General features: G+C 44.5%; 2 protein-coding genes across 3 annotated transcripts in view; both read right to left on the reverse strand.

Moving 5' to 3' along the window:
• Positions 1 to 16,421, reverse strand: part of LOC142592547 (mitochondrial tRNA-specific 2-thiouridylase 1) — a 170,946-nt gene that overhangs the window by 8,782 nt on the left and 145,743 nt on the right. The window lies entirely within an intron of this gene.
• Positions 1,865 to 16,285, reverse strand: LOC142557873 (uncharacterized). The gene is made up of 3 exons (XM_075670086.1): positions 16,080 to 16,285; positions 5,734 to 6,526; positions 1,865 to 2,590 (listed from the first exon to the last, which is right to left on the reverse strand). The coding sequence occupies exons 1-3, from the start codon at positions 16,283 to 16,285 to the stop codon at positions 2,390 to 2,392; spliced, it is 1,200 nt and encodes a 399-aa protein (XP_075526201.1). The 3' UTR covers positions 1,865 to 2,389.

Genomic DNA, 16,421 nt, shown 5'->3' on the forward strand with positions numbered 1-16,421 from the left:
CCTAAATTCACATTACCATATCGCCATCGGCATTCGAAAAATGGCCGCTTTGTACACGCTTCTAGCCTAGCTGCCGTAGCTTCCTCCATGTGCGTACCTCCATGTTGTACGTGTAATCAGACGCTGGTGTAACCTAGTCTGCCGCCTGTCTTCCTATTTTCTGCGTTTATTCAATCAGCATCGAAGCACCGACTGCAAAGACATGCAGAGTCCACCACGATGCCGCATTTAAAAGGAAAGTTATCATGTGCGCGGAGATAGACGGAAATCGGGCCGCATCACAGGCGTTCAGAGTTCCCGAAACTTTCGTGCAGGACTGGCGCAAGCAGAAGGAGAATATTTTCACCAGTAAAGCAACAAGGAAGGGTTTTAGTGGACCGAAACAGGGCCGCTTCGCCGAAATGGAAGAGCTGCTGACGGAATACATGCAAGAGCAGCAAGCCACACAGCGGCCTGTGACGACTGATCTGCTCAAAGTACGGGCGATGCAGTTAGTCCTACAGAAAGGGCTAATGTGGAGTGGCTTTAAAACGAGCAGGTGCTGGCTATCAAATTTTATGAAAATAAAAGGCTTTTCTCTTCGAAGGCGGACAGGAATATGCCAAAAATTGCCTGAAAAATATGAAGAGAAATTGCACAGTTTTCAGCGGTATGTTTTGAAGTTGTGCCATAGAAACGGCTACCACTTCGGACAGATTGGAAATGCAGATCAGACGCCACTCTATTTTGACATACCTGCCACCACAACCGTTGAGAAGAAGGGGGTGAAGCAAGTGCGCGTTTTGTCTTCCAGCCACGAAAAACACTAGAGTCACCGCAGAGCTTTGGTGCATTGCGGATGGGCACAAGCTGCCTCCGTATCTTATCTTCAGACGGAAGATGCTCCCAAGAGGAATTGTTTCTGAGTAGCATGATTCTGCACGCAAATGAAAAAGGTTGGATGACCACGGACTTGGTCGCTGACTGGATTGATAATGTTTGGCGGAAGAGACCCAGCGGCAGTTTATCTGTGTGGGATGCTTGTGCTCGACGCGTTCAGGTGCCACCTTGACCAGCGAATCAAGGACAACCTGGCTGCATGCAACCTCGACCTTGTCGTAATACCTGGTGGCATGATATCGCACCTCTAGCTGCTCGATGTTTGTTTGAACAAGTGAGTGAAAGACAAGAATTTGAGCGCTTTAAACCAAATGGCTTATCAGTGGCTGCCACAAATTCACGCCCGCCAATAAAATGAAGCGTGCCTCACTGCAGGAATTTGCTGGATTGGGTGAAAGATGCACGGTGCATGATCCCGTCTGCCATCGCCAACAAGGCCTCTAAAAAGTGCGGGATTTCAAATGCCACGGACCGCACCGAGGATGAAATGCTTTGGTCTGTTGATAGCGATAAGGAGTTGTCTGATAGCTACGATGAGTGATATCTATTGCCCCACGCGACTCTACCAGCGCAGTGAAAATCTTGGCGGCAAGGTAAGTTACTTCAATTTTTGTTTTTATTCACCGCAACTTTAGTGTATTGGGAATAAATCTGTTTTTTCCAGATTAGAGAAAATAGTATTTCTATATGAAAGCATGAGGTGCGCAGTATTGTACTCTTTTTTTTTTCGTCATGGAAAACGGGTGCGCATTACAATCGAGGTTTTCATTTTTCTTTTTGGTCACGGAAAACAGGTGCGCGTTAGAATTGAGTAAATATGGCATTAACCGAAACTGGCTAATATTCCAGCACAAACTCTTGGCACTAATTGAAGCCTGTATTCCAGACATTTACATTCATAGCGATTCTGGCAAAACCTGGTTCAGTAGTGCCCTAAAGAAGCTATCTCAGAAGAAAAAATATATTTTTTGCATGGCTAGAATCAAGAATCAAGAAGTCTTTATTGAGTAACACAAACAAAATGTATACACAGATATTTGGACCGATAGCCAATGAGGCTAGTAAGCGGTCCAATACAAAATAACATATAGGACAGCAATCACAAACACATTGAAGAAAAACTAACTTTGTAGCCTTGCTTCCATTCCCAAAAAATGTTTCTTGCATGTCAGTTTGAAATTCCTAGCTTGCTTTACTTCAATTGGCAACGAGTTCCAAATTTTCGCTCCTGTAAATTCTATTCGTCTTTCTCCGTACGCATTATGGCAAATAGGAAGGTTAAAATTGCCATTGCTGGCTTGTCTAGTGTTGCGGACGGGAATACTGAATGCACCAAGAGGTAAGGGGTAGTTGGTATTTATAATATTATTAACCATAAGAGCTATTTTGTAATCGCGTAAGGTTGTGAATGACATGATTTGCATTGCGTCAAAAATGTTATTGTTAGAACTATTCGAAGAAGGTAATCCCATGGTTTTCAAGGCACGTTTTTGTAGTCTTAGCAATGGTGTTAAATACGTTTTGTATGTGATTCCCCATGATTCACTGCAATAACTGAGATGACTGTGACATAATGAAAAATACAGTGATCTAAGAATAGCAGGTGGAAAGTGCCGCCGTGCCTTAGACAAGGTAAAACAACCGTACGCAACCTTTTTACACACACTGTGCACCTGTTCCTTCCAAGACAAGTGGCAGTCGAACATGACCCCTAAATATTTAAAAGAAGACACACTATCAATTATTATTACTATTACCCCTATGTAATACCCTCATGTGAGGGCCCTTAGGGGTAATGTAAATAAATAAATAAATAAATAAATAAACACATATAGAAAAATCACTTAATTCAATACACTTTTGTTTTGAACGAAAAATAACATATTTAGTTTTTTCAGTGTTTAAAGTTAGATGATTATTACGAAACCAGGTCGAGATACGTTGGAGTTCATTGTTAATAGGATTTTCTATTGATTCAAGTGAGTTGCCAGTAAAGATAAGTGCAGTGTCAACCGCATACATCAAAATTTGAGAACACTGTATTGCATTGGGGAGGTCATTAATAAAGAGCGAAAATAAAAGCGGTCCCAGAACTGACCCCTGGGGTACACCACACGTAACAGTTTGGTGTGCAGACTTGAACTGTTTGAGGACAACTTGCTGCTGTCGTGAAGAAAGATAACTTTTAAAGAATTCAAGGGCCCCGCTACGCACACCATATGCTTCCAGTTTCATTAAAAGAATGGAGTGTGAAACTGTGTCGAAAGCTTTTTTGATGTCTATAAATACGCTTACAGCAACATTATGGTTATGAAGAGCAGATAGGATAAGCTGTGATAGAGTAACTACAGCCGTGGACGTGGACCTGCTAGAAACAAATCCGTGTTGCTGAGGACAAATAATATGATTAACATCAAGAAAGGTTTTCAGTTGGAAAGCAATTAATTTTTCAAAAATGGTATTGACGACACTCAGTACAGATATTGGCCTGTAACTAGACGGGTTGTTAGGGTCACCAGTTTTAAATATCGGAACAACTTTTGCAACTTTTAAAGTATCGGGGTATAAGCTAGAGTGTATCGCATGATTGAATATTCTGCACAAAGGAACACAAAACAAATCAATGTTGTCCTTGATTACCTTAGCCATTATGCCGTCTGGCCCGGCCGCTTTATTCGTGGGCATGTTCGCCACAACACTTGCAACTTCATCGCTAGTAATGTTCGAGAAACTGAATTCATTATTAATACATCGAGGTATGTCGGATGTCACTGAAGCTAAGGGAGTAGGTTGCGCACTGTTCTGACCGTATGTTGTGAAGAACTGATTAAACTGGTCTGCAGTCTCTATTGACAAGTTGACAGGAACAATCTGTTTTCTTTTAGCTGTTCCCGTAACTTCTCCTACAATCTTCCATACTTGCTTTGTGTCATTTCCTTGACGATTAACCAAATTAGTATAATACAATTTCTTTGATTTTCTCATCAGCGCCACGGATTTGTTTCTGTAATACTTAAACTGTTTCAAGTAATAAGCATTTGTTCTGTTGTTTTTGAGCTTATTATAGTATGAATCCTTCTTTTTCAATACTGTGAGTATTTCCTCAGTAATCCAAGGACATATGGCATGTTTGTAGTTGCGCCGAGAAAACTTCAGTGTTGACTTAGTAATTGCATCGGAAACAGCAGATACGAAGTTAGCAAATTCTGTGTGAACGTCACTGTGACACAGATTTTCGAAATGAATAGATTCGAGCAAACGCCTGACATGCGCGTAGTCCACCCGTGAAAATACATTGGTATGGGTAGGGCAAATACAATCGATACCCGACCGTGGCAGAAACAGAAAAGTTGAACAGTGATCAGCAATGTTTTGGTTACAAACACCAGCGCAGGCATCCATATCACGGTTACATAAGATGTGATCAATAATTGTTGCAGACTGATGTGTAATTCTAGTGGGCACATTGATAACATTCTTGAGGTTGAACGATTCCAGTAAGAAAATATAATCTGGACAGTCATCCTTTAATAAGTCGATATTGAAATCACCAACTATTGCTAACTGATTATTAAAAGACATCAGAGGAACCAGAATGGACTCCATATCAGATATGAACTGACTTGTGCACGTGTTTGGCGGACGATATACCACGCCTATTACGACGTCTGTCTTAAGGCGAATAAAAAGTGCTTCTGTGGTATTAGAGCTCAGAGAGGAATCCGAGAGCTGTTGATAATCTATGCCGTTTTTTATAAAAAGAGCAACGCCACCCCCTCGTGCGGTGCTATCTCTTGGTAAAGATAGCGTTGTGTAACCCGGTATGTACGGTATTTCTCCTTTCTTAAGCCAGGTTTCAGTTACAGCGATAAGATCATACTGGAAAGAATGTTGCGATAAATGTACAGTGAGTTGGTCTAAATTTTTATTTATGCTGCGGACATTGCAATGAAAAATGGAAAGGTTTTCGCTCTCGTGCCACTTAGCACTGATTTCCTCGACGGAAAAGGCCATGTTTCTAGACTACCTGAGCAAGATCAGCGTCACAGGTTATATGTAGAACATGCGAGGTATCTGTCTTGCGCATCAGGATCTTGCCATCTGATACCCATGCGTGTTTCCACTGTTTTTCCTTTTTGGCTTTCCGTGCTTTACCTAGCAAAATTTTGTTTGCCGGGCACAAATGTTCGTTGATGAACACGGGATTTTCGTGATCGTCAAAGCTCAGAAGTGTAGTGTTCAGCCGTTGCTTTTTCGCTGTTTTCAGAATGCTGTCTCTCACTTTCCTGGAAGTAAACTTAACAATGATGTTGGGTTCGTCCTTGTTTTTTGAGGGCACACGATGCATAGCTTCAACATCGGATTCATCGAACTTGGTGCTCAAGAGATGACAGATCGATGTCATCACTGAAATCAGATTTTCAGTGGGTGCTGGAGGGATGCCTTTGATTTCAAGGTTATTTCTTCTACTGTACTGCTGCAGTTCAGTCAATTCGTGCCTGAGAGTTTTCACTTCATTTGTGAGTCGGTTGTTTTCTTTTTTCATTTCCAGGTTTACGTTTTTCACGTCAGACAGGGTCTTTTTGAGCTCAGAGATCTCTGTTCTAAATTCTTCGAACTTTTCATTGATAAAGCCCATTGAAGTTTTGACAGATTCCATTTCAGATTCAATCACATGCTTTATATCTTGCTTTAGTTCACTTTGCTTAGAGTTAAACTGTGCACTCAAGTCAGTCATAGCCTTTACAAGTTCTTTTATAGTTGAAGGAGGCTTATCACCCATGCTGGACACAAACACGAACGGAGCAATCCAGTAGCCTAAGATCGATGTAATCAAAGATACAGGATACACACCTGCAATGAACGAAGAAGGCGGTTAGCCTCTGCCTGGTTGCGAAGGCTGCCTGGATTGCTCCGTGAATGATGTGGGGACCGTCGTGCAGCGGTTATATAGGGGACGCCGTTGATATCGGACAGTAGTGCGCAGGTGCGGCTTGCCAGTAGAGAACGGAGGGAGGGGGACGATCCGTGGACACGTGTAGGTTCCACCAGCAGTGACGGTAGCAGCTTCGGATTCCGCTCCTCAAACGCGCATTTCTGCAATGAACGAAGAAGGCGGTTAGCCTCTGCCTGGTTGCGAAGGCTGCCTGGATTGCTCCGTGAATGATGTGGGGACCGTCGTGCAGCGGTTATATAGGGGACGCCGTTGATATCGGACAGTAGTGCGCAGGTGCGGCTTGCCAGTAGAGAACGGAGGGAGGGGGACGATCCGTGGACACGTGTAGGTTCCACCAGCAGTGACGGTAGCAGCTTCGGATTCCGCTCCTCAAACGCGCATTTCTGCAATGAACGAAGAAGGCGGTTAGCCTCTGCCTGGTTGCGAAGGCTGCCTGGATTGCTCCGTGAATGATGTGGGGACCGTCGTGCAGCGGTTATATAGGGGACGCCGTTGATATCGGACAGTAGTGCGCAGGTGCGGCTTGCCAGTAGAGAACGGAGGGAGGGGGACGATCCGTGGACACGTGTAGGTTCCACCAGCAGTGACGGTAGCAGCTTCGGATTCCGCTCCTCAAACGCGCATTTCTGCAATGAACGAAGAAGGCGGTTAGCCTCTGCCTGGTTGCGAAGGCTGCCTGGATTGCTCCGTCTAGGTCAGCCCTCAGGTGGGAAAAATACTTCACATGTCTGAAAGAGTATACAAGCCTCTTGAAAACGACCAAAAGGAAGTTCTTTCATCAGGATCTACTAAACATGTTGAGCAAAAATCCACAAAAATTCTGGAATCTGATTTCCCCTTCTAGCTATCAATCACACAACCTATCACTTTCTAACCCAGACAGTTCACACGTGTCGCCTGATGAACGATCTGATGTGATGAACTTCTACTTTTCTTCGATTTTCACTCATGAACTGCATCATAACATCCCAAACTTTCCTGGTCCCAAATTTTCTCAGATGCTGCCCGTTACAGTTACAGCAGCAGGCATCGAAAAGCTGATCGACAAGTTGAAATTATCAAGGAGTCCCGGCCCCAATAACATGTCTGCTAAGGTGCTCAAAGCAACCGTAGTCCCATCAAGTAATTTATTACAAATCATCATTACTCAATCCCTCACAAGAAGCATGCTTCCAGATGAGTGGGAGATTAGCAAAGTAGTTCTGATATTCAAAAGTGGTAACTGGTCTGATCCTTCAAATTATTGCCCAATCTTTTTAACGTGCATTGCCTGCAAACTAATGAAACATATAATTTACTCTCAAATCGCCCTACATCTTGATAACAACTGGTTCTTTTTCACCAATCTATACGGCTTCCGGTCTGGTTTTGTGAATAGCAGCTTTTTTAATTTACCACTGAGATTCATTTAAACCTGGATTCATTGTTTCAAACTGACGTAACATTCTTAGACTTCTCAAAGGCATTTAATTGTGTTTCCCATCTACGACCAATCTGGAAACTCTTCTCTCAGCCTAGACTCGCAAATTTTAACCCTGATTAATTTCTTCCTCACCAACCACTTTCAGTAGACCGTTATAAGAGGAAGTCCTTCAGCCTCAACCAAGGTATATTCTGGAGTTCTACAAGGATCAGTCCTTGGTCCACTTCTCTTTCTCTTCTATAATAATGACCTCTTTTGTAGTACTTCATCTATATGCCCTTTCACAGACAACTGTGTCCTTTATTGCAGCATTTGTACTGAGTGTGACCAGGTCATTCTTCAGAACAACATACATTTAATACGTAACTAATGTACCATGTGGTTGATGCAGCTTAACATTTTTAAATCCAAATTTATTCAAATTTCCCGCAAGTACACTAACATCACCCATGCGTACTCATTACATACAGTCAAAATCTCGCAAGTACATATTGTTACCTCGGTATACTAATCCCTAGCAATCTAAACTGGTCAGAACATATCACGAACCTGATCGCCAACAGCTCTAAAACACTAGGCTTCATCAGAAGACCATTATCATTGTCACCCTCTTCCACGTGTAAAATGACATACGAAACTTTTTTCGACAAAAACTTGAATATGCTTCTGCAATTTGGTGTCCACATCAAACATATCTAATCGATGCAATAGAATCTGTCCAGAACCATGCTGCTCGATTCATATCTTCAAAATATGACTGCAAAACTATTATTAGCAGTATTAAGTCATCACGCAATCTACCGCTGCGCATGGCGCAGCTCAGTGCTGACGCACGCACTCTGTCTTCGAGGTAAGCTGCACTTGTTTCAAAGGCTACCCGATCCGAGATAGCGAGATAACTGATGACGTGTCTCGCATGCCTGGTTCACGTTAAAGTGAGCGACAGTCAAATTGGTCAAGAAGAAACAGATTAACCTAGAGGTAGTAAGGGTAAAAGCAGACAAATTCAGGCTGGTACTTGCAAACAAATATGCTGCCTTCGAACAGAGGGATGAAGATCACATAGAGATAATGAATGAAACCGTAACTAGGTTGGCTTCAGAGGCAGCAATTGAAGTGGAGGTAAGGAACCAAGGCAACCAGTAGGCAAGCTCTCCCAAGTAACAAAGGATCTAATAAAGAAACAACAAAAATGAAAGTGTCCAACTCAAGAGATAGGATAGAATTTGCAAAACTGTCAAAACTGATAAACAAGGCAAAAATAAGGGATATTCGAAACTATAACGTGAGAAAGACTGAAGAAGCCTTAAAAAATGAACACAGCCTGAAATAAACTTGGCATAGGACAAACCAAGATGTATGCACTGAAAGATAAGCAGGGTAATATCATCAGTAATCTCGAAGATATAGCAAAAGCAGCAGAAGAATTCTATACTGACTTGTACAGTACCCAGAGGAGTCAGGATACCTCAAGTTGAAACAGTAATGAACAGGATACAGGACTCCTCCTATAACTAGTGATGAGGTCAGAAGGGCCTTGCAAGACATGAAACAAGGAAGATCGGCAGGCGAAGATGGAATAAAAGTCGCTTTAATCAAAGCTGGAGGAGACATAATGCTTGAAAAACTGGCGGCTCTTTATACACGAAGTGTCTATTGACTGCAAGGGTCCCAGAAAACTGGAAGAATGGAAACATTATACTAATTCACAAAAAGGTAGACATTAAAGAATTTAAAAGCTATAGGCCCATTAGCTTACTCCCCGTATTACATAATATTTACCAAAATAATCTCCAACAGAATAAGGGCAACACTGGACTTTAGTCAACCAAGGGAACAGGCTGGCTTCAGGAAGGGATACTCTACAATGGATCACATCCATGTCATCAATCAGGTTATTGAGAAATCCACAGAGTACAATAAGCCTCTCTATGGCTTTCATAGATTACGAAAAGGCATTTGACTCAGTGGAGATACCAGCGTCATAGAGGCATTAAGTAATAAAGGAGTACAGAACACTTAAGTAAATACCTTGGAAAATATCTACAGAGGTTCTACAACTACCTTAGTTCTACACAAGAAAAGCAGGAAGATACCTATACAGAAAGGTTTTAGACAGGGAGGCACAATCTCTACAATGCTATTCATTGCATGCTTGGAAGAAGTATTCAAGCTATTAAACTGGGAAGGCTTAGGAGTAAGTGTTGACGGCGAATACCTCTGCAACCTTCGGTTTGCCGATGACATTGTTCTATTCAGTAACACTGCAAACGAGTTAAAACAAATGACTGAGAACCTTAACAGAGAGAGTGTAAGAGTTGGGTTGGAAGATCAATATGCCGAAGACAAAGATAATGATGAATAGATTGGCAAAGGAACAAGAGTTCAGGATCGCCAGTCAGCCTCTAGGGTCTGCGAAAGAGTATGTTTACCAAGGTCAATTAATCACAGGGAACCCTGATCATGAGAAGGGAATTAACAGAAGAATAAAAATGGGTTGGATCGCATAATGCAGACATTGTCAGCTCATGACTGGAAGCTTACCATTATCATTGAAAAGGACGGTGTACAATTAGTACATTTTATCTGTGCTGACATATGGGGCAGAAACTTGGAGACTAACAAAGCAGCTTGAGAACAAGTTAAGGACCGCGCAATGAGTGATGGAACGAAGATTGCTAGGCGTATCGTTAAGAGACAGAAAGAGAGCGGTTTGGATCAGAGAGCTTATGGGTATAGACAATATTTTAATTGAGATCAAGAGGAAAAAATGGAGCTAGGCAGCTCATGTAATGCGCTAGTTAGATACTAACCATTGGATCATTAGGGTCACAGAATGGGTACCAAGAGAAGGAAAACACAACTGAGGATGATAAAAGACTAGGTGGAGCGATGAAATTAGGAAATTCGCGAGTGCTAGTTGGAATCGGTTGGCACAGGACAGGGGTAATTGGAGATCGCAGGGAGATGCCTTCGTCCTGCAGTGGACATAAAACAGGCTGATGATGATGAGCAACAGTATGAAGGGGATTAGCTCGCTGCTGCCGCAGCTCTTCATCATACCAGCATACTGATAGCGAGTGTCCTGATTGTATTCGAGTGAGATGCGTTTTTCTTTGCCTGTGCGTGTGATGCCATGCTTGTTCATTTAGTTACTAGTAAGCAAATGTTTACAGCACTTCATACAGTTATTAATTTCTAATAATTTGCTATCACAATCAATGCTTCACCTGTCAGACGAAATTGCAACTTTTTTTACTGCTCGAAGCAGTCTGTAATGCTTTTCTGCTTTTGCAGTTGAAGCATGACTCAACCTGCATGCAGCAACGAGCACGGACACATGCTGCCTTTTCACTGAGCTGAAAAGAAAACTAAACTTCTGAAACTAAAAGTAAAGTGAAGGTAAAACTGCTTCATGTCTAGGGAAACAGTATGTGCTGCCTGCTGAATTTATCATGTTTTCATGCCTTAGTAACACTGCTGTGTGTATGAGGTGATGCACGCATAGATCATATTAAACGAAGCAGCATGATATCACATTCAAACTAAATAAGTATTTTTTAATGGCTAATGGTATGATTTCTGACTGGGACTTTCCAGTATGTTAAAATTAGACGAAAAGTCTAATTACCCAAGGCTGAATTAATGAGAGTTGACTATATGTCACCTTCAGGCACCAATTACGTCAGCCAATTAAAAATTTCATTTCAGCACATTACTTTCTTTTAAGCTTCATAATCAGGAAGTCACGAAATTAAATCTTCATCCTTTCATACATTTAGTCATGCCCTTAAGCTGTTTTATATGTGTAACTAAGTTTACGTCATCCATTACACTACATTTGTCATTTGTATGTATTGGCAGTTTTTCTTTTATGCACAACAGGCTTGTATACATTCAATTTGTTTTCATTTATCTTATTTTTCTATGTTGTATTTTCATGATTGTGTTTGTTTCTTTTAGTTAGCTTGCTCTTCTTTAATACAGCTCTACATTGTTATTATTAACCGAGGGTGCAGTTGCAGTCTTTGACTTTGGGACCCTCGTCTGTATATTGCCTCTTACCAATTTATTGTACTTAAAGAATAATAAACTGAAACTGAAGAAGAGTCTTGCAGAAGGAAATAAGAACTTCAATTTTTCAGTAAGTTTTGTCAAGTTTACAGAATGTGGACTCCACATGAGAGCGTTCACCAGGAATGTCTGATATAAGAACTCTAGGGAAATGATGGGGAATGTGGGAGATGGAAATTCAAAACAATGAGCAAAACAAGAACAAGGCAAAAGAGTGAGCCAATGTTTTGACAAGTGGACTTGTCTTTTTCAAGGTGACATATTCTTTCCTTGGCAAAGTATATACAGGTAGGGTTCCTTTAAAGAGGAGAGGAGGTAAAGCAGGTGGGTGGGCAACGAACGAGGGTGTGTCAGTGGCGAGGGTGTAGAATTGAAAAGAAAGGCATGCTATTCACAAGGCTATGTCAGCCGCGCATGGTTATTTAAAAATTTTTTTGTGGAGCGGGCCTGGACAACAAAGGGGGTGGAGGGAATTATCTGCTGAGCTGGAGGTCAGTGATCTAGCGTCTCTCTGAAAGAGAGATTAAAAGAAGTGGCAAAACATGGTTCTTGTGGGAAAAAGAATTACTAAAATGGAATAAATGTATTGCGACGAGGTGTATTGTCGTTCACAACGTTGTGGAACGCAAGGTAAGGGCACTGCAAGGGCTGTCCATAGTATGGGGCTCGCTCGCGATCACGACACGGTCCTTCGTCTCCCTCATCAGTCGGCACATACACAGGGGCGCGCCTGCTTCATTACAATGCCCCAGGATCGAAGCATAGCCATCCTGGCCACTCAGGGCACAGAGAAGATGAGTGGGTCATAATACGATTTCAGGCGGTTGACATGTACTGTCTCTCGTCCACAACGACACAGGTCTGGTGACACTGTGAGCGGCTCGACGATGTAGGTGACCAATGAAGTGGCCTCAATGATAGGGTACAGACCGTGATAATGCGCCAGGAGTTTAGAAGAAAGGCCAGGAACGTGGGCTGGTATCCAAAGCCACACAAGCGAACCAGGAGCAAAGTTGTGCGGTGGTTGATGAGCACGGTCATGTCTTGTCTTTTGACGTTCTTGTGTCTCACTAGTCAGGGCACATGCCAGCTGACGGCAATCTTCAGCATATTTGGCGACTTCGGAAAGCGGAGTATACTCTGTAGCATTAGGTTGGTACGGCAGTATGGTGTCCAGTGGGTGATGAAAGCTCACGGCCATACACAAGGAAAAAGAGGGAAAAGCCGGTGGTCGCTTGTGTCGTGGTGTTGTGGACGAACGTAACAAAAGGGAGTACGGTGTCCCAGTTGAAGTGATCGGATGAAATGTACATCCGCAACATGTCGCCAAGTGTGCGATTGAACCGCTCGGTCAGACCATTGGTTTGGGGATGGTACGCAGTCGATTTGTGGTGAATTATCCTGCACTCAGCGAGGAGGGCTTGTACGCTCTCCGACAGGAAAACACGGCCTCTATCATTCAGTAGTTCTTGGGGAGCACCGTGGCGAAGAACAAATTGCGAAGGATGAAGAAACCAACGTCACGGGCGGTCGCTGCTCGCAGAGCTGCAGTCTCAGCGTAGCAAGTAATAATAATCCACCGACTTCCACACCTGCTACATGGAAGTGGGCCGTAGAGTAGAGATTGAATGGACAAGACGGGCACGGTAGCAGCTGCAACGGTCCTGTTAAACGCTGGGTAGGTGTCTTGCCTTGTTGGCATGTAGTACAAGACTGAATGTACTTTTGCACAAAGTTGTACATGCCTCGCCAATAATAGCGCTGATGCAACCTTGTGTAAGTTTTGAGGACGCCGGCACGAGTGCTTAGGGGATCAGCGTGAAAAGATGCGCAAATGTCTGAGCGCATGTGACGAGGTATAACAAGGAGCCATTTCCGACCGTCAGGCATGTAGTTGCGGCGATATAGAATGTTGTCCCGTACGGAAAAGTGAGCTGCCTGGCGACGCAGTGCTCGTATCAAAGGGACATCAGACGGAGCGGCAAGGTAGTCAAGTAACAGTACAAGTGTTTGGTCCTTGCGCGGCTCTGTGAGAATGTCAGTGATGGTCAACGGTGACAGTGGGGAGCGAGAGAGCGCATCAGTGTCGGAATGCTTGCGACCGGAGCGGTACATGACGCGGATGTCATACTCTTGCAAGTGAAGCGCCCAATGTCCCAAGCGTCCCGACGGGTCTTTCAAGGAAGCCAACAAAGGGCATGGTGGTCAGTAACTACTGCGAAAGAACGGCCGTAAAGGTATGGGTGAAACTTGCTTAGTGCCCACATGATCGCTAGGCACTCCTTTTCTGTGACAAAGTAATTTAATTCTGCTTTCTTTAGAGTATGACTCGCATAAGCGATGACGTATTCATCATAGCCAGCTTTCCGTTGTGCTAAGACTGCGCCAAGGCCAACTCCGCTGGCGTCAGTATGAACTTCCATGGGAGCATCAGGATCGTAGTGGTGAAGAATCAGTAGTGAGGTCAATAAGTGGCGCAACTGCTGAAATGCTGCATCACATTCAAGTGACCACACTGCTATGCCATTACTGGTGGAAAGTAAACTTGTCAAGGGTGCCATGATGGATGCAAAATTGCATACGAAGCGACAAAAATAGGAACGTAAGCCAATAAAATTTCTCAGGTTTTTGATAGACGTGGGCTTCGGGAAGTCCGCAACAGCGCAGAGCTTGTCTGGGTCTGGGAGGACGCGGTCTTTTGAGATCAACATGACCCAAAATGGTTAGCTTGCTCGCAGAAAAACGGCACTTTTTGAGGTTAAGCTGTAGGCTGGCAGATGCGAGACAGGTCAGAAGCTCATGCAGGCGAGCGAGGTGTGTCGGAAAATCGGTTGAGAAGACAACGATGTCGTCGAGGTAACATAAACAGGTCTTTCATTTGAGGCCGCGAAGGATGGTGTCGATCATACGCTCAAAAGTAGCTGACGCGTTGCACAGCCCAAAGGGCACGACGTTAAACTCGTAGAGGCCATCGGGTGTAACTAATGCAGTTTTCGGACGGTCCGGTTAGGCGATTGGAATTTGCCAGTAACCGGAGCGCAGATAACTGAAATATTCTGTGCCTTGTAAACAGTCGAGAGCGTCATCGATCTGAGGCAGTGGATAAACACCTTTTCTCGTTATCTTGTTTAGGCGTCTGTAGTCGACACAAAAGCGAATGGAGCCATCTCCTTTTCTTACCAATGCGACAGGTGAAGACCAATGACTTGGAGAGGGACAGATGACTCTATGTTTGAGCATATCGTCCACTTGCTCTGTGATGATTCGGAGCTCTTCAGCGGTGACACGATATGGGCGCTGTCGCAAGGGGGAGTGGGAACCGGTGTCGATGGTGTGAGAAACACCGGTGGCATAGCCCAATGACGTCTGATGAAAGTCGAAAGAAGAGAGAAACTTGTGAAGGAGAGTGAGAAGTTAGCGGCAGTGAGATGGGGAAAGAGCAGGGTCGATGGCGTTGTCAAAACACACTGAAGGTGATGAGTCTGACACCGAAGCGATGGCGTCAACATGACGGAGGGAGTCGGTAGGAACATCGAGATCGTCAACGTAGTCGACCGCCTAGAAGTATCCTACGGTCTCTCCACACAGTAGGCTGATCGGGTACTGGTAGTAGTTGGTGAACAGAATCACAGTTGACCCAGATGTTATAGTAAGCACGGCAAACGGAAGAACAATGCCTCTGCGCTGAGCAAACAAATCGTACGGCGTGAACACTACAGTGGCATCAGATGACAGGACAACAGCCATCTACAACTCAGGGGGCATGGTTGTGTCGGCATCAACAGTGAGTTTGTCGGCAAAGTGATGAGAGCTGGTCAGCAGTGATTCACATTGTGGTAAAAGCAACACTTCTGCACGAAAACAGTCAATGACAGCACGACGTGACAGGAAATCCCAACCAAGGATGACGTCGTGAGAGCACGATGGTAGCACGAAACACTCGATTATATACAGAACGTTATTGATGACGACACGGGCCATGCATACAGCTGAAGGGTGAATTCGCTGCGCGCTGGCAGTGTTGAGCACCAGGCCAGTCACTTTTCGTAATTTGCGACAAAGGTTCTCGTGAATGACGGAAACGGCTGCTTCGGTATCGACTAGTGCCACTGCAGGTACTCTCGCTACAAAAATTGTAATAACAATTTGCAGCGAAGAATGAGGTCTTGAAAACGTCGATTTATTTGCAGTTCTTGCCTCGGGAACTGCACCAGTCAGTTTCCCTCTTCAGTGGGAACTCGACGACGCAGGGGCGAAATCGAACGCCGAGTTTCCGACCAGCGATCAGTGTCAAGACGTTGCGGTGAAGATAGAGGTGTGGCGGCGTGGTGGCGTATTGTGGCACGTAGCTGGGCGTGTCAAAGGTGGTACGCGTAGTTGGGGCGCAGCAGCGACAAAAGCGCGCCACATGGCCAGCAATGCCGCAGGCGAAGCGAATAGGCCGGTTGTCTAGAGTGCGCCACGTCTCAGTGGGACTGAAAAACTGTGGTGACGGTCGGGCAACTGGAAATGAAGCCGGATGCACGGGCGATGAAAAGGATGCTGTCAGCGCAGGTGGCCGTGCAACTATGGCTTCATAACTGAGCGGGAGCGACGTAGGATGAGTGGCAAAGTCGGTATGGCACCACGGCACACTCATAGGATTGGGTGGGGGGGTCGTAGGAGCTGCAGGAAGCGCTTCGGATATCTGAGTCCGGATGGCTTGCTGCAGTGGATGCGTCGCTGTGAGGCAGCAGCGGGAGCTGCCTCGCCACCTCTTCACGAATAAAATCTTTGATATGCTGTGAGAGGGTCGAGTTGGTCATGTCGGGAAAAAGCCTGATGCTCGAGACGGAATTGGCGCTCTGAATGTTCTGGCAAGAGATGGGACGTTGACGGCGCAGCCCGTCAAAGCTCTGGCAGAGGTTAAGGAGGACCTCGGGGATGTGTTTGATCTTGTCATCCTCTGACATGCTGGGATTTACCCGCTTGCACAAATCAAGAACATCCTCAATGTAGCTGGGGAATGTCTCTCCAGGCTGCTGTGCGCGCTGGCATAGGTGCTGTTCAGTGCATAGCTTACACACAGCTGGGCGATCAAACACTTTG

Source organism: Dermacentor variabilis, chromosome 9, assembly GCF_050947875.1.
Source record: "Dermacentor variabilis isolate Ectoservices chromosome 9, ASM5094787v1, whole genome shotgun sequence".
NCBI lineage: Eukaryota > Metazoa > Arthropoda > Arachnida > Ixodida > Ixodidae > Dermacentor > Dermacentor variabilis.

Coding starts and splice junctions, on each gene's coding strand:
- LOC142557873 (XM_075670086.1), bottom strand. CDS start 16,285: ATGTCAGAGGATGACAAGATCAAACACATCCCCGAGGTCCTCCTTAAC. Junction 6,527..16,079: donor ATTCGTGAAGAGGTGGCGAG/GCAGCTCCCGCT, acceptor GGGCTGACCTAG/ACGGAGCAATCCAGGCAGCC. Junction 2,591..5,733: donor GCCTTCTTCGTTCATTGCAG/GTGTGTATCCTG, acceptor TTAAATATTTAG/GGGTCATGTTCGACTGCCAC.